Below are 24964 nucleotides of genomic sequence, written 5' to 3' on the forward strand. Positions count from 1 at the left end.
TTTAGTTGGGGAGTGCTTTCAAGCAATGCTTTTTTAATTTACGAACTTGTCTGCCTTAGCATGGAAATCCCCATTTTACATGTATAATTCACCTTAAATAGATCCTAAACTGCAAAAGCAAAAGCATTTTCAAGTTTAGCAAAGCTGTGATTAAGCAATTAATAGCCATTAATTACATTCTGATCCTCTCATTAGTTGTGGAAAATTTTGCTTGACTAGTAGATCTGTAATTTTCTTCTTACAGATATCTTACTTTTTTCTCTGTAAGCTTATTTTTCTTGTTCAGAATAAACACTGCTTTATCAACAACAGCTAAGGCAACTGTTCCCGTGTGGTCCGTTTCAATCACTAACTTGACATTGTCTGTTGGTTCGTATGTCTCTCGTTCTGTTCTCACTTTAATCTAAACAGAAAAGATTGAAACAAAAATATCACATTTGTTAATAAAAAGCAAAGACTCTTTGGGCTGTGAATACTGTCAGCTGTGACTGTCAGCAGTCAGAGGCTGGGGGATTTTCCTGTTTTCTGTTGTTTCTGCCTGGGATCCTGCATTTTGGAAGATGTAGATGCAGATATCACCCACTGGAGGACAACGCGGGGGATTAAAAGATGTGACTATGCAAGATATTGGACACTGCCTTTCAATGACACTTATGCACCAATGGGAATTAAAAGTGTGTTTGAGGGGTTTGCTGAACTAGGGCCTTCAATATAATTTTGTTATTTTCCGGTTGAAACAAATTCACCATGAAATACAGCAAAAGACTAATTAACGTACAAAATTAACTGACTTAAACCAGTCTGTAATAGTACTACTTCCTTTCTGTCTCACACTTGAATTTTTCAACTTGACTGGGTTCAGACCTGGTTCCTATTAGATGTAGACACTTCTGTGGTTTAGGAGGAAGTAACCATGGTGATCATGAAATTAGTAAGGAATTATTAATAGAAATGCCAATTTGAATGTAAACTGGGTTTTGTAATCATATGAAAGAAGAATTGGCTTGTGTGTTAGAGATGCATAATTTTTCTTAAAAACCTTTTTTTCCCAATGAACTATCACATTCTTTTTCCAAAACAAAGATTATCAGGGGAAAAAATAATTTTAGATGGCTGACACTTTTCAGCAGTTTTGTTTCATGCTATTGGGAAAAATTATCTTGTCTTATTTTTCCATTTTATGTTATGGTACCAAAAAGGAGGAGAAGGAAGGTGAAAGAAAGGTTTTTGTCCACATTTCATTTTCTAATGTAAACTATTTATTTTTTTAAGTGTTTTTGAAGTGCTACAAAAATCTTAGAAAAGTACTTTTAACAGGAATAAAAAAGCTTGAAAAATTGCTTCAAATTAATTTTTTTCCCCCAATAAATTGCTTCGCTTTCTTTCATATGATGCACCTCACTACAAAAAGACAAAGTTACAAAGAGATTCGGCCCCTCAACCGTCCTATTGGTGTTTCCCTGAGGATTTCTAATACATAGACACTTGCAGAGGGACATTTATCTGTATGAAACAATTTTTTTCATCTCTTTGAGGCACAGCCTACCCTATGGAAGCAGGCTATCTCTACCATCACTCCTGGGAGCCTTTCCCAGCTATACCTTTTAGCAAGAATCCTGCCGACTCCCTTATTCAATAAAAATGAAATATCTTTCACTTTTTAACCCCAGGCCTGCACTTGTTCTGCTGATATCCCATGTTCTTGTTTTTATTTTGGAATACAATAAAAAAACCCTATTCGCTTTGAAAGTACCTTTCCTTCACAGGCATCCATAACATCCACCCATACAGAGTCAGCGACGATCTCTTGATGGCCCCCGTTTGCAATGAAGTAGTAAGCTAAAAAGCGAAAGGCGGGCACCATCTTCTCGGTGATTTTAAGGTTTATTATTTTGTTTGAGGAAGGGACCCTTCCCAAAAGCTCAGTTTGTCCCTTTGCCACAACCTGCAAGGCAGAAACAAACAGAAATCAAATATTGTGACTACATACTAGGCTGACCATTATGTTGCACGATTTCACATACATATATAGAATTTTCTGAGGTCATTTCTGTTTAAAATTTATTCTCTTCTAATGGCACGTAATAGTTTTAATTCCCAACCTGTATGTCAATAACCTGGAGCAAACCAGTGCACAGTGCCTCTAAGACAGGAGCGTGGTGGTAAGCCTTGGCTGCACTGGTCCTGTGGCCTGGGTTTGAACACAAATCTACCACCCTCCACTCAGTCTTCCAGCTTGAAAAGAGGGTCCCAGATGGCAGTTTTATTTTTGTCTTCTACGATAACAGGTCATCACTCCCTGGAGGAAATCAGCTTTATTTAATCTGTAATCAGTACTGAGTCTCTCAGATGGCATGGAAGGGTTGGAGCGGGAGGTTTCGTCCAAAAAGTATTATTCAGGATCAAGTATCACAGACTGCCCCTTAACCAATTTCAGCCCGTCTTTCACTATTTAATTCCTTTCTTCCCATGCTATGTTAATTGTACTCATGGGTTGTCAGAGGAGTGGAAAAGAGACACAGTGGCAGGACCGAGCGTGCTCTTCCCTGAACAAAACACATGCGGCTTTCCTGATCACACAGTGAATGGGCTTCAGGGAGAAACAAAGACATGCTGCAGCCTGGCCTGAAATCCTCACTGGCTTCACTTAGGTGACCCAAGTTTGGGAGAAAGCCTCACCACCGAGGTCCAGCAGTGCCTCCCACCACCCCTCCCACACACCCTGCCTGCCCAGCGCTGTGCCTTCCCAGAGCTTGGCGGCAGCAATTCCAACCCTATGCTAAATTATCCAATGGAAATACACCTTCAAATCTAAATTTAACTCCTAGGGATACAATTATTCCAATATATCAGAGTCCTATTAAAAATAAATGGGAACTGGCACCCGTGGTGCTTATCATCCTGGGAAATTTAAGCAGCCAAGCGAAATGAGGACAAAGAGAGGGAGAAGGGGATTAAACATATTTGACATTCAACAGATTCACTCCTGGAATATATCAATGAACACACTTGTCTCCTTCAGCAAAACAAATACTTTGCATTCCTGGTCCCAGGCTCAGCAGGATTGTTTCCTCACTTTTCCGTCTATAGAACTGCTTTTCAGACCCAATTTCAGGATGATATTTAGGGCTTTAACAGCCAATGCCTTCTGTGATCCTTCAGGACATTATCTGTTAGAGATAGCACTGACCTACCTGTAACTTAACATTGGGTGCAGGTAATATGAAGCCATGGTAATATAAGAATCATGTGTTTTTCATGAAATAAAGAATAGTTGACTATAAAAGGCATTTTCTGAGATATTCAAGGTCCCTTAGAGTACAACTAGGTTTTCTACTTGCAGGGACAGAATCTTATGTATATCTATGATCTGCCCACAACAGAGTGGGCAGTTCTGTAACAGCTGAAAAACGTAATTATAGGACTCAGACCACTAAAAAGAATATTTAATATTGGCTTGTTACAAGGAAAGAATACAGACTGGAAGGAATGGGAAAGAATGAGATCTGGATTAAGAGAAATCAAATTGTCATAGATATCATAGAAGTTACCTGTCTAGGATTTCAGCTTTCAAGGCTGTCAGTTTAGTACCTTTCAAAAGTATCTACATAATCATGCAGACAAACGTTGCCCCATATGGACCTGTTTGCTCTAGACTGTATTAGAAAATACAGGCTAAAATTTGTTCTTGTGTCCTTCTTCAGAAGAAAAATTAACAAATATTTGTGTATTACATGCCCCCAAATATACACAAATATATAACAATAACAGAATCATAGAAATAGTTTCTGGAAGGGACCTATGGAGATCTCTAGTCCAACTGCCTGCTCTGAGATGAACTATCACCAGCATAAGATTAGGTCAGATGTGGTTTTCTCTAGTTAAGCGTTGCATGCTTCTGAGGAAGGCAATTCCCTAAACTCTCTGGAGACCCTCTTCCAGTATTGCATTCATCACCAGTGAAAAGATTTTTCCCAAATGACCTTCCAGGCCATAATTTGTAGCCTTTGTCCCTTGTTATATTGCATGGCACCACCTAGGAAAGTTTGTCTCCCTTATGTCTGTAATTCCTCTTCAAGTAATTTTAGGTTGCTATTAACCCACTCATAGCCTCTTCACGAAACTGAACCAGCCCAGTCCCCCTGTCTTGGTAGGACAGGTGTGCTAGGACACTGATCATCTCAGTTGTCCTTTGTTGGACCCCCTCTGGTTTCCCATGTATTAGTAACTAGACAGATGTTCTGGGTTGTATAATTTCTAAAAGAAATTACTGATGTGCTACTATTTTGTTTACCATATAATAGAAATAGTCAATCTTTCCACTGCCAGACTGATGAATATCCTTCAAGGTGATGTGTAAGGTATCTCCAGGTGCCACAACAGTATGCGGGATGCTGATGCTGAGGTAGTTCGGCGAAGCAGACTGGTATCTTTCAGCTCTGATACTGGTTTCAGGTGATTCTAATCTTTCTTTTCCCTCTTCAGCCTTTACCTATCAGGGAATAGAAGCACAGAGTGAGTGAAATGTCCCTCAGTAGACAGTATAGAGTGTCACCCTCAATTCATATTTTGCCAGGTTATTCAGAAAATGCTGGGAAATGAGATGAATCACTGCTGAGAGCTCATTAGCAGAACCTGGCATCAAAACCCAGGATTTTAATTACTTTATTCTCTCACCCTATTTTATATCTTGCTGTATTTGCACTTGATATTTTTCAGCCTTGTCTCTTTCTGAATGAGAATCAATGGCTCAAAATCACAGTGGTTTTGTACTTAGACAGCTTTTTTCCCCATTTTATATTGTGCACGTAATCGCACCCTCTGAGTGTCCAGAGGTAGCTTACTGTCTGCATTGCTCAGGACCTTTGCCTTCACCTTCTTCGCATCATTTTCTGTCCCTTCTCATGGTGATATTCCTTACAGTCCCATTTCCATCCTTCATGCCAGGAAAATGCACATTCGAACCACAAAAAATGCCTCACTACCACTGATGCATATACTGCCAAAGCGCTGATGTATGAGAGTGTCCTTCACTCGAGTGAGACATCCCTCAGGCCCCTGATCCCTCTAACATATCTTACACAACCTGGACAAAGCTGTGCAGATGGTTTAAGAAATAATATTCCACCCTCTGTGCTAATTTAATGAAAATTGATCATCTTCACAGTCATTTGTAATTGTCTTATGAGCTCTTCTCAGTGGTATACTTTTAAGCATGGATGTTTGGGGTTTCTTTACCATTACTTGAAGCATCTGAGCATCTCCAGGGATGTCGAACGCAAAGGGGATTAGACCTTCTTTATTAGAAAGTGCAGTCTTCTTCACTGGGGTTTTTCCAGGCAAGGTAAGAGTAGCAGTAACAGGTACAGAGGCAGCAGGAGAGCCATCAATCAAAGTGACAGATGCCTATTGAAAAAAAAAATGTTTTTCTGTTACTTCAAGGAAATGCTTGGGTTTAAAAAATGTCCACAAACAAGAAGCAATTATTTTCATATACTGAGAAGAAATACAAAACTGTACACATTAGTGTCTGAAAATTTGAGCTTTGAGAGTGGGGAGTAGCAGATGACTCAGTCTGGATTCCAGCTAAAGTAAAAATCTGTGAACACAGATCAACAGTAGCCTCAGATTTTCACTTAGCATCCATTAGATCTCAGCTGATTCCAGAGATATTTGTCTTTAACTATTATAAAGCAAATTTCTAACTTTAAAGTGTTTGTAGAAAACTTTGTAGAAAAACTTGAAGGTGTGAAGTTTAAGAACTCAAAAACTTAAATGCATTTTTTAAAAAAGATAGTACCTTGTTTTAGTTTTCAGAATTTTAAGTTGATATGGGATTAATTTGATACGACATTATCATTTTAATGTTTTTATATGGAAGTTAGGAAGAGACAGCTACATGTTTTATAAAACCTTGTAGTACAGCAGTGCATAGATGACTTCCAGAACAGAAAATGAGCATTTTCTGGCTTCAGTTTCCTTGCTCAGGCTCTGTGTGTACAGAAACGAGCCAAACCAGACATACAAACAGTAGCTCCATGTTGGACCTATTCCTGAAGGTCTCTCTCCTACAGAGCTCCCAATGGATCAGATAAGGATTTTATAAATGGGGCAGATATAAATCCGTTGCTATGGAGGCAAACAGACACAGTCAGCTAAATACTACATACCACAACAGAGAAGGAGGCTCCAGGCACAAAATACTTTTTGGTGTTAGACAGATCAACAGTATAAGGAGATTTCACAAACTTCACATTGTTGAGTTCCTCTTCCCTCATCTCACCACCTGTTAATAACAAAGTGTGTGTTGCTATGGGAGCAATAACTATGTAGTTGCATATTACCATAGAGCCATCATTTTTGTTTTAAAGATTAATTGCATTTTTAGCAGTGTATATGAAGAAAACTGAAATATGATCCCTCTCCAAAGAGCCTCAGTCCTGGGAAGAGGAAGAGATGGGTGCAGGCAGATGGGGAGCACAACCAGAGACAGCCCAGTGCAAGGGCAGCGCGACGTGTGCGGTGCTCCAGCGAGCCGGCACTGGCAGGGGTGTGCTCTCAACAGCTCAGACACAGAAACTTGCGAAGTGATTTGTTACTCACAACATAAAAATTCTCCTCTAACACAGCGGTTGGAACAAGATGCCTGCAAACACAGAGCACATTGGTACCACTGGAGCCACTGCAGCCGTGCGTCGCCCTTTCTGAGCTTCATTGCTGGGGGAAGGCTACATCAAAGTCCAACATAAAAATCACTCAGAATCAGTAAAGAGGTTTGGACCTTAGACCTCTAATTTTCTGAAAGAGTTTTTTTTTTTTTTTTTCTCATTTTTGACTATTGGTGAAAGTTAATATGTCACTCAGAATCAGTAAAGGGGTTTGGACCTTAGATCTCTAATTTTCTGAAAGAGGGTTTGTTTTTTTTTTTCATTTTTGACTATTGGTGAAAGTTAATATTACCTAATATAGTCTTCTGCAACTTTGCACCTACAAGGAACCTTGAGCATCTGCATCCCATCTAAGATTCTTCTAGTTAAACCACTACCCATAACTACTTCTAAAAAAAACAGTTACGTGGCTTGCTTTAAACCAAGTGCATTTAGAGCCCAGTTACATGGCTTGCTTTAAACCAAGTGCATTTAGAGACGTACTTTTAATGTCCTTTTTTTCCCACTTTAACACTCCAAGGTGGAGAGATGTCCATAAAGACCACCAGCCTTGACCTGTCATGCATGTAACTAATACCAAACCCAGCAAGTACACAAGTGTAGAGGCAGCCTGTCTGCGACGGAAAGAGGAAGCATGCACAGCATGGTAGAGACCATGCCACACCATGCGATCTTCTGGGCATCATGCTGGTATAGTAACAGGAGGTCTTTCAGCCCCTTTTGCTCTTGCAATAAATGTTGTGGCAACAGTGCATGTAGGTACCTACAGTAGATTATACTAAAGAACTGCACAGCTGCAATGCATTTGACTTAATTTTATGATTCTAAGGAATCCTACTTAATATTTAGGATTTTTAGGAATTTTTAGAATTCTAGTAATTCTAGGCTTAGTAACTAGACTCCTTCTACAGCCAATGGGAGCAGATACCTCTGGAGTGCAGTTTAACCCATCCCTTCTCTATACTGGCTATTCAAAGTGCCTGAGCCCTGACTCAATACCTTACTTTCAGATATCTGAAATAAAAGGAAACAATCTCCCTATGAACAATGAGAAAAATCTTGCTCATGTTGGAAAGGTCAGTTTCATCGCAGATTCAACTTCAGAAGTCAGCACTGGTTGCACCTCTCACCTTGGCCTCGTATGACTAACAATAGCACTTGCTACAACCCAAACAACCCATTGACCACCGCATCTAATTCAACACAGTGCTCACTTGTGGGTAGCTCTAAGATATCCAAGATACCTACTCAACGTGCTTAACACTGCTGTGAGCAAATATCTACACAAATCCCTTGTAATGAACTGTGGCGATAATTATCTGTCCTCTAGGAAAACAAAGGCAAACAGCCACTGAAAAAATACTGAATAGGCAAGCTCCAGGCTCGTGTCCCAGATGAACAGCAAGACCAAGATATGTGGACTACATTGTACTTGTGCATATGTTGAGTATCACAGCCTGATAAAACTGGAAAGGCATAAAAGGCCAAGCAGGACTCACAAGGGCTAAATCTTCCTCTGCATCACATTGAAGCTGTATGACATAAGCCTTACCTTTAGACTGACAGCTTAGCCAGCTGAGGTACAAAGCAAGCTAAGATACCAAGCTGAACTAATAACTTTGTGTGTATGGGAAGAGAAGACGTGGCTGAGGCCAGTGCTCAAGCAAGATCTCAAGGGCAGTAATTTATTTGCGTTCATACATGTGTCTGGTGCCACTTCAGATGGAATAAGGTATCTTAGATATCCTCACAGGGCTGTTTAGCATGGGACAGAACCTGTAGGAGAGTACTTACAGGTGACCTGAGCACTTCTGGAGCAGCAGTAGAAGACCACACAGGACTACGCAGGACATTTGAAGTGGCACTGGACATTTGTGTTCAGATAAGTGAATCCCACCCGTGATTGAGTTTGTGTGCACAGGTGGGGGTCAGATGAAAGAGACTGTCACAGGCTATAGCGTGAGCAAGCTCTGCCATGAAGATTGGTCCAGCGGGACAAGATTTCCCACATGAAGGATTACACTAGAGAAAGATCAATGTAAATATTACAGGCTGTGTCAGCAAAGGCACAATGTACTCACTTGCAGTTTCTACAGTGGTAACAGCAACATATAAATGAAATCCTTCCAGAGTGGAAATACTCCTTCTTAATTTCTCTTCCAAAAGTGGAGTGTCTAAAGTAACTCTTTGTTTTCCATTTTGAATCTAAAACGAAAGTGGAAAAAAAAAATAAAGAAGACAACCCTTTACTGATTTGTTACCGTTAGAATTAAAAAATTGTTTCTTATAGCATGACTATTGTACTCCACGGATCTATATTTCAACAATTTCTGTCAATATTCAGCTCTCCTGGGATAAATTGGAATAGTTCCACTGAACGCTAGTACTTACTGATAGCTGTTGTTCCAGGCCTGGAAGAAAGACTTTTTTTTCGTTTTCATCAATTATGCCAAATCGCACATATGCAGCACCTTGAATCCCTTTCCCATAAGAGTGTCTTTGGAAGGAAGAAAGGGGAGGAGATGAATCATTACATTAATAAAAAGCAAGCATAAATCAGACTAATCATTTTATGCTGAAATAAAATTTGGTATCTGTAGGCATCCCATCTGTAACTAATAGTTTGAAACCAAAAAATAGTCCCAGTCACTGATAACTCAAAGATGAATATTTTTACCAGTCTGTGTACAAAGTGGTGGTTTCAAGTGCAGAGAAATATATGAAGTAAATCACATTGGCAGAGTCACATGTGGAGACATCAGCTGACAAAATTTACACCAGATTAATCTAAACTTTTTTTTTTTTTTTTTTTTAAGAAATTAATGAGAACTTTAGCTGCACGGTGAGGTCTCACAAAACTCATCTCCTTCACAGGGAGGAAGGGAGGTAGCCAGTCTATTTAGTTTGGATGAACAGCTAATTCCTTTGTATGCGACACCTCATAAGCAGAGCATTTTAAACAGGGGGCCAGAGAATTGTCTCAGGGACCGATATAGAATCATAGAATCATTATGGTTGGAAGAGACCGCAAAGATCATCAAGTCCAACCGTGTACCTGATGCCACCATGCCCAACGATGCCACCATGCCCGCTAAACCCACTAAACCATGTCTTGAAGAATCTCTAAGATATGAAATATTTGGTATCTCTGAAGACCTCCAGAGACAGATCCTACTTACTGGCACTTTAATACCTGCACCAGGCAGAGTAGACACCCTCTGCCCCATGTCTCTCCTATGGATTTAGGCAGCATAGCATATGAACCTCTTGTAAGTGAAACATTTACCAGATGGGTATCTGGCCAGAACACCCCTGAACTCTCCATGTAGGTCATGGAGAGAGAGGACAGGGCATATTGTTGCACCTGGGAGGTTCCTTACTCAAGGAAACCCTGGGAGACGGCATCATCCTGTATCACAGCGTGTAACGAGCTACATCAGACCTGTCATGACCATGGTGTTGTCTTTTGCTTGTGGAAATCCTGCGTCATCTCAGTTATGTAATGGCTTATTTTTGTTTAAACTGTTTCTTTCAAATTGGCCTGATCAGCAGCACTGATCTATACAAATGAAACTAACTGAGAGGCAGTTCTCATGAAAACTGCTGAAAATGCCAGAACTAATAACTGGGGAAAACAACAGTCAATATACCAAATAACTGTTCATTACATGCATGACCAGTTCAGAGAAATAAGTTCATTTATCAGGAATTCCATATGCTGATTTTGATGAAAGTCAGGCAGGCCTGCGTAGCACCATTAGGACTTTTTCCAATAGACAGAAGAACAGTATCCAGTTATTCAACCCCATTTTTTCCTCTTAAATAATTTTGATGTTAATGAGTAGTGAAGTATATATGGAGGAGTTGCACAATCCATAACTCAAAATTGAGTGCTGCAATAACGTACAGAGAAAGCTTTAGAAAGGATTAAAATATTAAAGCCAATTATCTGATATCACTTCATATCACAATATCAAGTAATCATGACTAAAGCTAGTAATTATTCAGTTGAACCAAATAAAGAAGTGAAGGCAATCAAGAGGAGATTAGAAGAGTTGAGTTTGCTCAGCTAAGCCAAAGGCGGTAGATACAGGGTTCTGTCTGCTCTCTCAAGGTGCACTGAGGAAAGGCATGAGGAGCATGGTGAAGGTGAAGAGCTCAAGGACAATGGCGAGAAGATGAACAGGGTATAAACTGGCCAGAGATGAATTTAGATGAGAAATAAATCCTGCTAGAACTGAGGGGGGTGAAGGATCAGTCTTCCACTTGGATGCAGTGCCAGGGTCCATGTAGCAAATCTAGTGACTGAACCCTGTTTGGACCAGGTTAATTAAACTAAATTAAATGAACGCAGTGCTGTCTTGGAGGCTGGGGCCAGCTGGCACAGCACAGCCATGCCCGCTCTACTGAACCCCCTGTCTTCCACTGCAGGGTTGCCACAGGCAGACCTGGGGTGAACCTTGGTCCATGTTTCCTCCGGAAGAGTTTCCAGGAATTGTCTGGGGAATGCTGTACGGCTGAGCCCGGGCCTTTGCCATGCACCAGCCGAGCCGACGGCAGCCGAGCTCTGGGGCTCAGGAACCTTTCCTGGAACTGTTTAACTTACTACCGGCGGCTCCAATATCTTTTCTGGTATCACTTTCAAACGCAGACAAAGCTCCTACTGTATGAGAATAATTCCTCATATAAGGAAAACATCTAAGAAATAATATTGCAAAAGTATTAAAAGATGTTCGAGTATAATAATAATAATTTGTTTGTTGCTCTCAGTTTGGAGAGTTTCCAGAGTCAAACACAAGACGAAACACAAATGGTGATGATAGTGATGATACTTTAGTCACATGCACTCACATAGTTCAATGCTAATATTTAATGCCTATTTAACTTAAGGCTACTGTAAGACAAATAATTACATACAAGGTTAGTTACTGTCAGTGCTTAACAAACTCACAAACTTTGGTTGTATAGACCAGGGTTTTTTATTCTTATCTGTATGTTATATTAGGAATTTCTACACCTAGACCTCTCCTGCCTTCTATATTGACTGTCTCCTCTTTGCCATCCCCATCAGCCACCAAGATAGACACAAACTGTCCAATGTGACTTATCACTAAGATATTCTTATACTATTGAATTATATGTATGTTTGTAAAAGGCAACATTCAAGGGGCTTTGCCTAGGAAACTTAATGCAATACCTTTATAAAATTATACAAGCTATTCTGTAGAATTTGTAAGTTATTAGAACCTAACTTCACTGTTAAAATATGTCCCAACAATGTCACATGTGTATATTTTTATATTATTTAAAAATAATTGCAAACCATTAATAGTCAAAGATTAAAAGTGAATGGATACAATAAGCTTCACAGGCTTGAAAAATAAATACTGATTATTTAATAAAATATACAGAGTTCACTTTTCACTATCTTGGGTATCATTACTGTACAGAAAATTTGCCCACTGTTTAGCACTAAATGTGTTTAACAATACTAGCTACAATAGCTCTGTGTGATCCTATTTCTGGTTTTGTGTTAAAGAATCTTAAGGAACATGGTGAATCAACCTCAAAAGCCGTGAGGCGCTGACTTATTTTTTAAGAACCTGTTCTTAGTGAAGGTCTGATGTTACTTCCTGATCCTGTGTGTTCGACTCTCTGCTGACATATCAAATTGCCCTGAAATAAATATTTTTGTCTAGATAGGGAGAAATAAACAGAATAATTATTTCAGTGTTATTTAGATAATGCAGAGTACCTTATTTCAGGAGATATATTTCTTCCATATCAACTAACCAGCATGTTTGGCAATATCCTAAAAACCTACTCAATTTAGTAGTATTTGATAATATTTTCCGATCTTTAAAGATATAAAAAAATTAGGAATCCACAGAAACAAAGAAAATAAAGTTGAGCAAAAAGATGGTCAGTCTCCTCACTTCTTTGAAACTGAAAAGATTTCTCCCAGCCATGAGCGAGGGCCAGCTGTCTCCAGCTGCCTGTTCTCATTTCAAAAAATTTATTCCTCTCCAGAAAAAAAAAAAAAAAAAAAAGAGAGGTATCAAGTTCTAATTCAGTCACCATAGAGATGCTAAGTCAGATGTCTATTTTTTCACACAGAGGTTCTTTGACTTCAGAAAACATAAACTTTGGCTGAAGGGCAGTATTAAGTTTGTTTTAGCCAATTTCTAGTATATTGTTTTTCATGAAGGAACTTCACATACTCTTTCATCAATATGAGACCATTTTCATTATTTTTATGCACTGAGTCATCTTTAAAACAGATTTAAAATCTAACTGTAAATCAAATTTATAACATCTGAACTAGTGCCACACTGAACCACTTCACTTAAATGACTGGCATGCAGATCCTGGACTTAGAAATCTCATATAAATATAGCCTACCAAAGTCATCAACTCTAGTTGCATGAGTGGTGACTTCTGTGAAAAAGAAATACATCTCTGAGTCTCCAGAGAACTATTTGATTTCTCTCTCCATCTTCCCAATGTGCAAGGTGGCCAAGATATTTCTAGTAATTTTGGATTCCGACTGAGTGGTAAATAAAGGAAAAACATTCTCCTGACAGGCAGCTGTTTAGTATTTCCACTCCTAAGAAACCTGAAAATTTGACACCAAGAAGGCTTGGTGTATCTTAATGAGCCACTTGTTAGATCATATAGCAAATTTAGATCTGTCAGTGTGGGATCAAAAATACTAGAGCCACACAGCACAAAATACTTAGTCTAGGTTCAGTCTAATTCTTCCAAAGTATTCAAAAGATTTTGATGGATTAAATTTTCATTCTCTGACTTTCTAAGTTACTCCATGTTTGATGCCATTCTAATTTGATATGGGATCAGATATAATTTATTCTCCATTGAGCCCTGCCTCATGGTCTGGACAGTCTGAGAGCTTTGTTGCAATGTCTCATCCACACCAGTGTTGCATGACTCGGCACTAATGCACATGTCTCTAGTGATGGTCATGGAAACTCCTCTGATTAATGTATTTACTCACCTGGACACATTTCTGCATAACATCATTACTCTCAAATAAGCACTATCTTCTTAGACCAGTTTCACTGGTCTTTGAGAAATTTCATACCCAAACTTGAATTCACCTCTGCTTGGATTACATTAAATAGCAATATCTGAGGCTTTAGGATGTTTCTAAATGTTAAAATTAAAAGTGTAAGGGAAAGCAGGTTATCGGTTTGCCTGGAATCTTACCTAGCAACACAGAGGAGAATCCTAAATAGTCACCTTTTTACAAGCAAACTAAAATATTCAGAAAATCTTGTTCAATTTTGATCACCACCACTTGGACCCAGGTAGCGTTTTACACTGATGTCTCAAATCAGTACTGGAAACAGAGAGTATATAAGATAAAAGTCAGATTCAAGTAAAGCCAGAAGGTGGTTAACCATTAATAAGAAAAAGGAAGAAGCTGCAAAGTTCATTATCTACTTATCTGCCTCCTAAACCAGCCTCGCTGTAAGCACACCTACTTTGCCTCGATATCAAACACAAAATTTTCATTCCAGACGTGGTAGTATGGCTGAAGTGGGATGAGTTTGACTTCAAAAGATGGAAGTTCTGCAAGAAAAAAAGAAAACAAAAGGTCATGACATGCGAGTTTCAAACATACCTTGAACTTCTGGCATGTGGCAACACCCACTGAGAGGATGCAGCTGCACTGAGAAGATGTTTTAGTTTTCATCACCAGTGCACCTCTGAGCAAATCTCCTGATCATCTTCCCTAATTATGCTTTGCTTCACATAGTGGGGCAGTCTTCAGGCACACAAGACTGATTTCTTTACAATAAAAATAAGCCAGAAGATAAGCTCTAACTGCTATCTGAAGTAAACAAGTAGTCTGAACTCTCCATGTAGGTCATGGAGAGAGATAAAGTAATCTGAAGTAAACCCACCCTGAAATGGGTTGAGTGTGGACATGAGGTCCTCAACACCAGCTGTGTTACTCTGCAATTTGCTCCTATAAAACCAAACTATTTCCTGCTGTATATATACCTAGAGTAATTTGCTTCTGGATGTAGATGTTTGCAGAGGATGCAGCAGTCTGCTATTCTGTTGCATCCACAAGCTAAGGCAAAACTAGTTTTGTTAAACTGAGATTTTCATATAATCCTGAGGTTTTCTTTTGCCTTTAGGAAAAAAACCAAACAACACAACACTAAATTTTACAAGAAAGCATAATAAATCAAGTTATTCTTTCCTCCAAATTGTTTAATTTCTAATTTTTGCTTTTTCCACAGTACCCTTACTTTTCTTTTAAAAAGCTTCTCTGAGTACAGGAACAACTCTAATCAACTTCCAAATGGAATTCTGCTGAGAGAAAATAGGTTACATTTTTCTTCATTCTAGCCTTCACTGAAAACTTTAGCCAGAATTGCAATGATTTAAAAGTGGAGCTCACCTCCATTTTTATCTACCGTAAGAGAGCCCTTCCAAAAAAGGATGTTTCTCTGAAAAATGTTAAAGTTACTAAGTCTGTATAGAAACAAGGGTTTTTTTCAAGTATAAGTGGAAGACACACAAAACTAGAGTTCTCTTGTGCATCAGAGATAGCAAGGAGGCACTGAAATACTGTGAATCTTATCCTTAGTACCTGACTACAACCAGGTTTAATCACTGCAGTATATCTTTTAACACATAGTAATGACTTCATGGGTTTATAATGCAAATTAAATATTCTCTTACCATAATTTTTAACTTCAAATTCAGCAGAAACATTAGACATTTCATATCGATAAAACCAGGCTTTAATTTTCCAAGTTCCAGGCCTAAAGTTCAGATTCAGCAAAAAATAATTAATTAGGATTCCTCAGATATTTTATGATGCTAATATATTTAAATTATGACTAAATGCTAATATTTTCCTTGCTTTGATCTCATCCCAAGTTAATTTATTAATAGAATTCTCTTTACTGGGAGGAGCCAGCAACATATTTCCAAATGTCCTGGGAAACACTCATAAAGACTTTATGAGGAACTGCAAGATAACATATTTGCAAACCACATGTAACATGCATTGCCTTTGAAAACCCCTTAGAAATAGAGAACTTATCATGTATTTCCCATAGCTTATCTTCACTGTGATGTCAAAGTCAATCTAGCATGCAAGAACACACTGAATATTAAGTAAAAGCTTGAGTGTTTGAAATCAAAGGTAATTAATTACACTTTTCAAACTAAGCCCTTACAGAAGTGCTCTTCTCAACATAGTCATATGGTTGAGCAGATGTTTAAACAGTTCCCTAAATTGCTCCTTACCAGGACAAATGTTGCTAATTGCAGCATATTAGCATTAAATTTTGGACTCATGTCTCCAAGATGAGGTGCTTAAAGGTAAAAAGGTGTTAACCACGGGTTCAAGTCTGCTCCATGGTGAGCAAAAGACAATTTTGAAGCAATTCAGCTGTTAAAAATCTTAAGTACTTCAACAGGTAAGGGGGATGAATCTGGATGTTTTGATCCTGCTAATAGGAGGTGGAGTTAGTCCTCCTCACTCTAGACATTATACTGTGAAGTCTTTCATCTTTGTAGGTCCCCTCGGGCTCCGCTACAGACAATGGAGAGGAACAGATGGTGCTGAGACATGGTATATCTCATCCTGACGTAGGCATCTAAAACAGGTCAGATGAATCACAGCCTAAATATGTGACTTTCTCTCCAGTGTCAGAGAAGGGAGCGTGGGGTGACCAGCTCAGGTGCAGACACCTGCATGGCAGGGGGTTCCAGGGCAACCGTGTGGGTTCCCTGCTGTCACGCGTTGGCAGTGCACCGTGGCGCGTCCCAGGTGTAATCGGGGCAAAACTCTCCTCCTCTTCTAAAGAAATGGTAAAGCAGACAATACACAGTAAGAAAAAAAGCGAGGAAAACAGGGGAGCAGAGCAGAAAGAAGGGCAGGCAAGGACAAGAGTCTTATTTTCAGCTTGAAGATAGTTCTGCTGCAAGAGACATTTTGATGTGAACTGTTTTAATGCACAAGGGACACCGGTAACATACTCGGCAACATCAGGTATTTCAAAGTTTTCACTGAACACTGTTTTTATTTTCCGGTCTGACTTTTTAACCACCATTCCTTTTGAATTCTGTTGAGAAAGAGAAAACAGACATAAATTTATGCACCAGGTGTCCAACATTTACATCTAAAAGCTCAAGTTCATGTACTAGTCCTCAAGAAGAGAAAATGTTCTGCTTACTTTCCTACTTTAGTATTCAATGTTACGTTTCCCTCCATGCTCCTGATATTGGCCAAAAATGACTAGACATATGTCACAATGTGTGAATACTGATTTCTGGAGAGGAGTCATAGCTATAGTTATACTCTTGGATCTTTTGTGGAAATTATCATAATTCCTGAGCTGAAGAAGCACTTGTTAACAGGGTTTTTTGTATACTTACTAGCACAGCGACTGTAACTGTGTCATCTGTTGGCCTCATAGCATTGTCCAGAATGAAGATCCTGTATTTTACTGTTTAACAGAAGAATAAATACATTCTTGTGTTTATTTCTGGCCTTTCCAGATAGTAATTATTACAAGCTTTAAACTGAATTAATGAATTTAGGACAAAACACTTTCTTTTAATGAAAAGAAGTCTGAGAAATTTCAAAAAATAATTGCATTCTTCCATAGGCTTTGCATGTCACACAACTAAACAGATATGGTTTTGAAGCAAATTCTGCAAAATACTCAGGGAGCTTTGCTCACTTTTGTATTCCTTCTGCAGTCAAGGTCTGCAATCAAACTGAAGAACCTTTCTGACTTGACTCTCTTGTTAATTAAATTGTTAAGTAACAAAACGGTTTTGGTCTTCAAGTGCAAGGGACACTTATTGCTGATGTTGCAAGCAGAAGCAATAGGAATTTTTTGCGGGTTTCTCATAATTTTGTTTTCAAAAGGAAAGTAATTATTAAGCTTTTTGAACAAAAAGGAGCATATTTTGTCTGTCTCTTGTTAGAAGAGAGAATGACTTTTTGACTCCGGTGGCATTTCCACATAGGTTACTGCAATGTGCAGTGCAGACCCTGCGGAAGCCCTGGCTGCAGAAGGTGTTTAAAATTTGGACTGGCTGGTAAGCACAGAGATAGCTGGGGTTAAATGAGAAATATTTACATTAGGAAGGATCAAGACATTATTACTTTTTCCAGTCATGCCCTTGTAACATCTATATTCAACATCTGAAATGCAGCATTTGTATTTTAACCTTTGGAACTTGGTGTGTAAATAGGCTTATCTGTCTGAATAAAAATGTAGCCTTTCTTCGAGGACAGGAGGATCTGAGTGCTTTGAACAGTCTCCTTATAAAGGTCCCTGCTTTCGGTGACTAGCAGAACATACGGCCGATTACTCTTCTTGAATAGATCCTGTTGCAGATTCCCTGGCTTGACCTGAAGAGGAAAAGAGGAAAAACCCCACAGAGTCAGGTATGAACCTGGTAACTTTGGAGCCACACAGTTGAGGCCCAAAAAGAGCTGAAGTGCTTAAATAATTTTGTTAGCACCATTGAACAGAAGATGCTCAATGATATCTTTCTTACTGGGTGTTACATCTTTCTTCTTGAGTGAATATCTCTATTTAAGAAGATATACTATCTAATCCTCTGTTTTCCACCATAGAAATACACATTCTTCTATCCAATGGCTATAACTCAAGGCTAGTGACTTTTCTTCAGTCTACATCCATGTTAAATTCCAGTAGCCATGTCCTTTGGTTGCTGTAGCAGCACCCTGTAATCCTTCACTAAAATCTTGGCTATGAGATGAGACCTTTACCTCCTGCAGGTTAATAGGATGTTTCTAAACAACACACTCAAGAGGAACCTGACTTGAAAGCTCAGGTTTTAGTTTTGGGAGTAATCAATATCAGAGCTAAACTGAGTCTTGCTGTGTGCTGTACTCCAACTAAATAGCCCAAACTAGTACTCCTGAACTAAAGGCTGCCAAAATTCAAAGAATCATGTCAGAAGCAAATAATGCAAAACAGGATGTAAAGAAGAATTAATCGACTTAGAGGTCTGCAGAAACATCACAGGCTTTGGTCTGAGAGACTGCACATTTTTAAAGGTTTCTCCTGTTTTGTAAAAATGGCCACTATGCCAAAGACATGGATGTGGTCTTAATTTAAGTGGTGCAGAACAATGGTGATAATTAAATGTTTTGAAATTTAATTTCATCACTGATCTACAGTGATGAAAAGATTTTTCATCACCATGTACACAAAATCTGGACCTTGCTTGTTGGGCACTCACAATTACCACTGAAATTATATTAGACATTGTTTTGTTAGCTGGTTGGGTAAATAGGGTGCTCCTGTCACTGGAATTGGTGTTTTATATCTGTCTCTAGGGATCAATGCTGTCTCTGTTCCAACATATTCCTAGTACAGACTATGTGTTTTTTATCACTAGATTAAAACATTTACATCACTGTGGTAGACTCACCATTATTTTTTTCATCTCTTGGTAGTCATTATTTTGGTTAAGGTTGAAGATGATCCTCTCTGACAGGAGCTGATTTTTTGTGGCATCTTTGAAGTATGCAGTAACTTGCACAGGGTGCTGTGCTCCATGGACTTGAACTGTTATTGTCTCATGTGTGCCCAAATGTACCACGTTTGGGGCAGTAATAAGAAATCTAAAACATAGAAACAGGTTGTCCAGTACATAGACTGATTTTCACATAATACAAGAATGTACAAACAATGTGAATTTTAAAGAAAAAAAAATAGACTCTCATGGAATACTTGAGCTCAGGCCTTGTGGAGATCACCTATTCCATCCCCCTTGTGCGTCAGAGTAGAAGTTAAAAGAAGATAGTTTCTCTGCAACTGATCCTCAAATTCTGGACGATCATATTTACAAAAGATCAGTTCCTATAGATAGGGAAGAAAAAAACTTGCAATATGTCCTCCAACTGATCCTCAAATTCTGGACAATCATATTTAAGTCCTACAAAAGATCAGTTCCTATAGGTAGGGAAGAAAAAAACTTGCAATATGTCCCAGGGGCTGCCAATGCCATTTATAGCCTGGTTTAACTCAGAGACAGTTCTATAAACTCAACTTTCTGGAAAAAAAAAAAAACAGGCCATGCATTAAGATCCAATGAATAGACATTAATAAATACATATTTGATACTATGAAGTCATCTATCTTCATGTACATTATGCCAGCTTATGCTTTAATATGTCAGGAGGTATCAATTTCCTATAAAACCATATGTATGGGGTTTCAAGTAGCTTATCTTCATTTAGGTGTCACTGTTTGTGAGATGCTGGTAATGAGAGACCATGGAAGGTGAGACCACAGCCCTGGGAAGGGCTGAGTTGGAAGCTAAACTGGTTGGGATTTATTTTTTTCTCTTTATTACTTTCCTTTATTCTTAACTCTGCTCTGGTGCTTCTTGGTAATTAATTTATTGACCTTTAAAATGTAGATCATCATTCTTGCCCTCTTTTTGTCAAGTATCTTTTACACCCAAAAATCAGAGAACTAAGTATAGAGCTATATCTTAATGATATAATGGCACACACACACACAAGTAACAGTTCTGAGTTCAAGCAAGCTGCCTTTGGAAAATGATTATTCTGCAGAAGACTTCTAAAATGAAAGGTAAATGGTTTTACCATTATCAGAATGGGCTGGTTGAATTTCCTCTTTTTTTACTTTTTTTTAATGTTTCTTCTTTCTTAAATCTATGAAACGAAAAGGGGGGTATAGAAATAAGGGAACAAAACTGATACATTTTTTTTCAAATGAAACTCAAATTTACTTCCTTTTTTGCTGATAATAATCATGGTGAACCATGAAAATGGAATAAAAATAAACTCTCTGCTTCCATATGATTAGCGAAATGCATCATAGATGGTCTGAGTCTTCACACAAACATAGGGATCTTGGGAAAGAAAAACAGAACAGCCTTCAATAAACATTAAAAAGTTTTATCGTTTTTACGTATACATTCGTGAAAATACTTTCTAATATTTCTAGTTTACAGCGAATGATGAAACTTGTCTTTCAGTTACATCTACTCTCATGCAATGCTTGATCCTGATCTTTATTGTTTTCATTTGTCTAATTGTCTTCTCTAATTCATTAGTTGGGCAGGTTTGGCATCTATATATATTCAAATGCTCGAATGTTGAGAAGAAAGTTTTCGTTTTCAGTTGTGTTCATTGTATTTTCCAAACAGCACTGGAGGGGTTTTACTCTAAAAGTGTCACTGCATCACTCATTCAAAATCTGTTGGCTCTAGGAAAATGTGACACAAGACTTGTCTTCACACACGGAAAAGAGAGCGTAATGCTTGCTTTCCACCATAGCCTACAGAAACTTAGGGTTTCTGTAGGCTATGGTTTTTTTACAGCGTTTACAGCGGCATAGTTAGTCGTTTAGAAGTTTACCTATGCAATAGCTTGGACAGACATGGTCACTAGCCTACACTGCCCATAATCTCAGCTTGCCACACACAAGCCAGATCTAGGCTCGAAGAATCGTGATGGTATTTTCCTGACATAATGTTCAGTTTCATACACCTAATACATTCAGCACCTTGTGTTTCCCACATCCAATTACCTCAGAAAAAAACTATCTATCTCAGTCCCTGTTTCCACTAAGATTTTATCACCGATGACAAAGCCTGTGCTTTACTGAAGATGAAGTGTGCCTCAAGATGCACCATGGGTATTCCAAGATCAAGTTCCTACGGGGCCGTAGTTTTCATGCTAATGTACACACTGGAGGTCAACACCAGACTGCAAACAGGAGTCTGCACCTGGTTAAAACCTCATAAGAAGAGAAATAAGTATTTGGGGCTGGAGATAACCTCAAAGGTGGGCTGACATGGAAGGGGAGGAGAGTTTGACCTGACTGTCCAAATATCTCATCAAAGCTCTCCTCTGTCTATGGCCTGAATACACTTGGTCCTGGTGGGAAAAAAACAAGTATCTTCTCCGGTACCTCTGCCCTACAGATAAAGATAAATTTGAAGGACCTTTAACATGCTCGACAGGTTTTCTCAAAGAGTTACATCTATTTCCCAAACCCAGGAACTTGTCCAACTAGAAGAACCAGTATCAACATATGTAAACCTCCATGAAAGTAGAAGATAAGGACAGGAAAATCCTGAAGCTCTCCCAAACGTGAAACCTTTGCTTTCTGCAATGTATAAATCAATTAGAGAAAGGAGAATTATTCTTTCCCAAGATTTTCCAATCTGGTAAATGTCATAAACTAAAGATGAACAAGCAGCAATAACATCATAAACATCATGCTTTAGTAGGATAATTTTAATTATTTGTTACTGAATGGGGATCTCTCCCCTTAAAGGTGTCTTAAAAGGTCAGTTTTAAGCTTTTTACTTTTTACCTATTTAAGGTTACACAAATTTTCAGTGATTCAAGAAACAGGTTTTGTTGATTCTCTATCAAGACCATTAGCTTTTCCTACTTTCTCTTTCAAGGGATTTGTTAGGAGTGAAGAATTAATAAAAAAATATACTTACGATGGTGCTTGCTGCGTATTGGGCAACAGCGAACAAAAGCTCATTAAAAATACCAGCCTTTCCATTGGAAAACTCTACAACATCTGCAAAACAGAAATACCAAACAGCCACCGTCAATCTACCCTTGAGGTGCAGGTTGTAAGAAATGGGGTGACAGCACATTGCAGCAAAGATTACCTGTCCTGGTTATTTATTAATAACTTGCAAAATTGTGCAACCAGTGATGATAGACGTGCTAGTGATGCACAAATTAATAGCCAGGGGAGAGACATTCTGGACTAAATCACAATTTTATGTTTGATTATTCACTCATTCTCTTCCCAGCTTCAATATTTTCTCATGATAGCAACTACAAGTCATGTGCAGAGAGAAGTTTCCACAAATACTGCAAAAGCAATCCCAAAACCAAACAAGACGCCATGACTACAAGAATGACTGTAAAGCACTTCTAAATGAGGGCAAATGCAAGTGACAGGTCCCTTCTCTATGCCATTATCTAACTCCAGGAATCTCTGCAGTCCAGCAAAGTTGAGAAAAAGCTCCTTCTGGTTTAGGTAGCACCAAAGCAACTGTGCTGGAAATCTCAGTCCCAATCTGTAGTGCTTGAAGGCATTAAACTGCTTTAATTTAAGTGGAAATAAAATGGATGTCTCTGAGCTACTCAGCCTAATTTTCCTTTATGGTCAAGACAAAGGGGTTTTCCAGAGGGTAATTAGTCTCCTCTTGGCATAAGCACATAAGATGACTCATCAGCTGAAGGCATTCCAGACTGCAGGAGAGACACAATGTCTTAGAAGGCAGGATACTCAAAAACATTGGAAAAAAAATTTGTCTGAGGAATAACTGTTTGTGCAGGAGCTAGTTTTGAACAAAAACAAATGAAAGAACAAACTGAAACTCTCATTAGGTTTCATTTTTGCAAGCCTTCACTGGGTCATTGTCTCCCCAAACATAACTTTGTTGACTCATGAGAACGGAAAAACGCCCATGTGATTTACAGGCAGGTCAAATCCCAGAAATGATCACATGGCTGCCCACAAGTTCTGGGGATAAACTGCCCTTTAATATGTCACATTTAAGTCTCCGTCTTTAATTATTAGCAATGGATGACTTAAATCAGCACTCCATTATTTGTAAGGTGAATTCATGCTCACAGCAAGGCCTCACTGCCCACAGTCATGGTGCACTGCCAGGATGAAGGGACCTCCGTCTCACCCCACCCCTTGCCTAAGAGACATCCCTGGCCTTGCTCTTCAGACATAAGCAGCTCCAGCAAGAGCTGCTTCAAGACAAGGAGGTAGGGGAAGAGAAGAAGCTGTAAGGTGTCAACACGCCGGTTCACTATTTTACACTGAGTGTGTCACAAGAGTGGTAGCTCCCTCTGAGATAAAAACCGATGGATGGCAAGTACTTTCTGTCCATTAGCGGTCACAGAAAGTACCAGCAGCAGAAGCAACAAGAATGTTTCTGGTTTCAAACTCACATCAGTAAAAGCTAGGTTTTTCCGGCTCTAGTCATAGGTTTTTTTCCCAAGAGACAGTCAGTTGGCTTTGCTCTTCTTCTTCTGGCTTCTACTCTCACTTCAGCTGTCAGTCAGGAGGGAGAAGGTGAGGAAAGGTACCTGTGGATCCTCAGGGTCCAAATCCATGCTTTTTGGGAGATGTTTACAGGAGATCAGAAATGGGAACTGTTAAGACCAAAGATATTTTCACTCTGCCCTCCCTACCCACCCTCTCATTCCCTCTGCAGTTACGCACTGAAAAAACTGATTTATTTCCACACCAAAACCACATCATTTTCCTCAGGGTCTTTGGCCTCCCAAGCCCAAGCTGGATGGTGAGGAAGAGTAGAGATTTCCACCACAAAGGTGGTCTGTGCTCAGGACAAATACAAGGGTTTTGTGGAAGAAGAAGTTCTCTAGGGAACAGGGCTCATGCTCTCCCCAAGGAGCAGAAGAGGCTTGTTAAACTTGCAGCTGGTAAAATAAGGATGTCTCACTCTTGCATGAAAAAGGAGAAGATAATGGGGGAAGTTAATTAAGAGGAGCAGTAGCCGTGGATCATGCTAAAGCTCCTGCCATTTTCAGAGACAGTTCCACTGCTAGGTCTTACGCGACTGCCGTCCAAGGTTGGCGCTGATGCAATCACTGAATAATCTCAGTCACTAAAGCAGAGCAAGAAACGACTATGAATGGGTCCTTTATTTTTGCTCCAGAAAAATACAAAATAAGAAAAAAAATAATCAACGTCCGCAAGGTCAATGCCCTTTCCTTGAGAAACACATATGGAGTTCTCCCAGTTGGAAAGTCAACAATTTGTGGAAGACTGCAACACAACCAGCATGGATTACCTACTCCTGAAGTCACAGGAAAGGCAGCTTTGCACTGAGGGGGTCACACCAAAATCTCGCTGTTGTGCCAGTCTTTATGAGAGGGGAGGGCAGGGGCTTTCCATTGTGCGGGCTGGTTTGTCTGTCGGGGCACCAAGGTCTGTTTGTACAGCTATACAAATAGCCATGCATGAACTCACAGAAAGACATTTTCACAGATCACTTTTTAAAGGGGACCTTGCAAAAGTAATTTTTTGCTTCCACTAGTTTTTAATTGGATTTGCCCACTTTAGCTTCCTTGTGAGGTATGAATATATATATATATGTGCATACATAACAGCTATCCATAACAATACGTTGCATAACCATTTTATACTTGAATTTAAGGAGGTGTTCTGACTCATAATAAAGGCATTTTTTCTCAAAAATGTAAACCAGTAACT

The 24964-nt window shown here is 39.1% G+C and overlaps 1 protein-coding gene across 1 annotated transcript; it reads right to left on the reverse strand.

Annotated features, from left to right (window-relative positions):
- Window positions 1-256: 256 nt before the first annotated feature.
- LOC104163113 (complement C4-B-like) lies at window positions 257-22336 on the reverse strand (the record flags this gene model as incomplete). The annotated part of the gene is made up of 14 exons (XM_009702003.1): window positions 22194-22336; window positions 19134-19326; window positions 17898-18081; window positions 17094-17164; window positions 16695-16780; window positions 15387-15469; window positions 14174-14261; window positions 9060-9165; window positions 8750-8873; window positions 6171-6286; window positions 5239-5406; window positions 4295-4492; window positions 1754-1945; window positions 257-403 (listed from the first exon to the last, which is right to left on the reverse strand). Coding segments are annotated over exons 1-14 (1821 nt in total), but the record flags the coding sequence as incomplete, so codon positions are not given.
- Window positions 22337-24964: the final 2628 nt, after the last annotated feature.

The sequence above is a fragment of the Cariama cristata genome, unplaced genomic scaffold (assembly GCF_000690535.1).
Source record: "Cariama cristata isolate BGI_N322 unplaced genomic scaffold, ASM69053v1 scaffold9986, whole genome shotgun sequence".
NCBI lineage: Eukaryota > Metazoa > Chordata > Aves > Cariamiformes > Cariamidae > Cariama > Cariama cristata.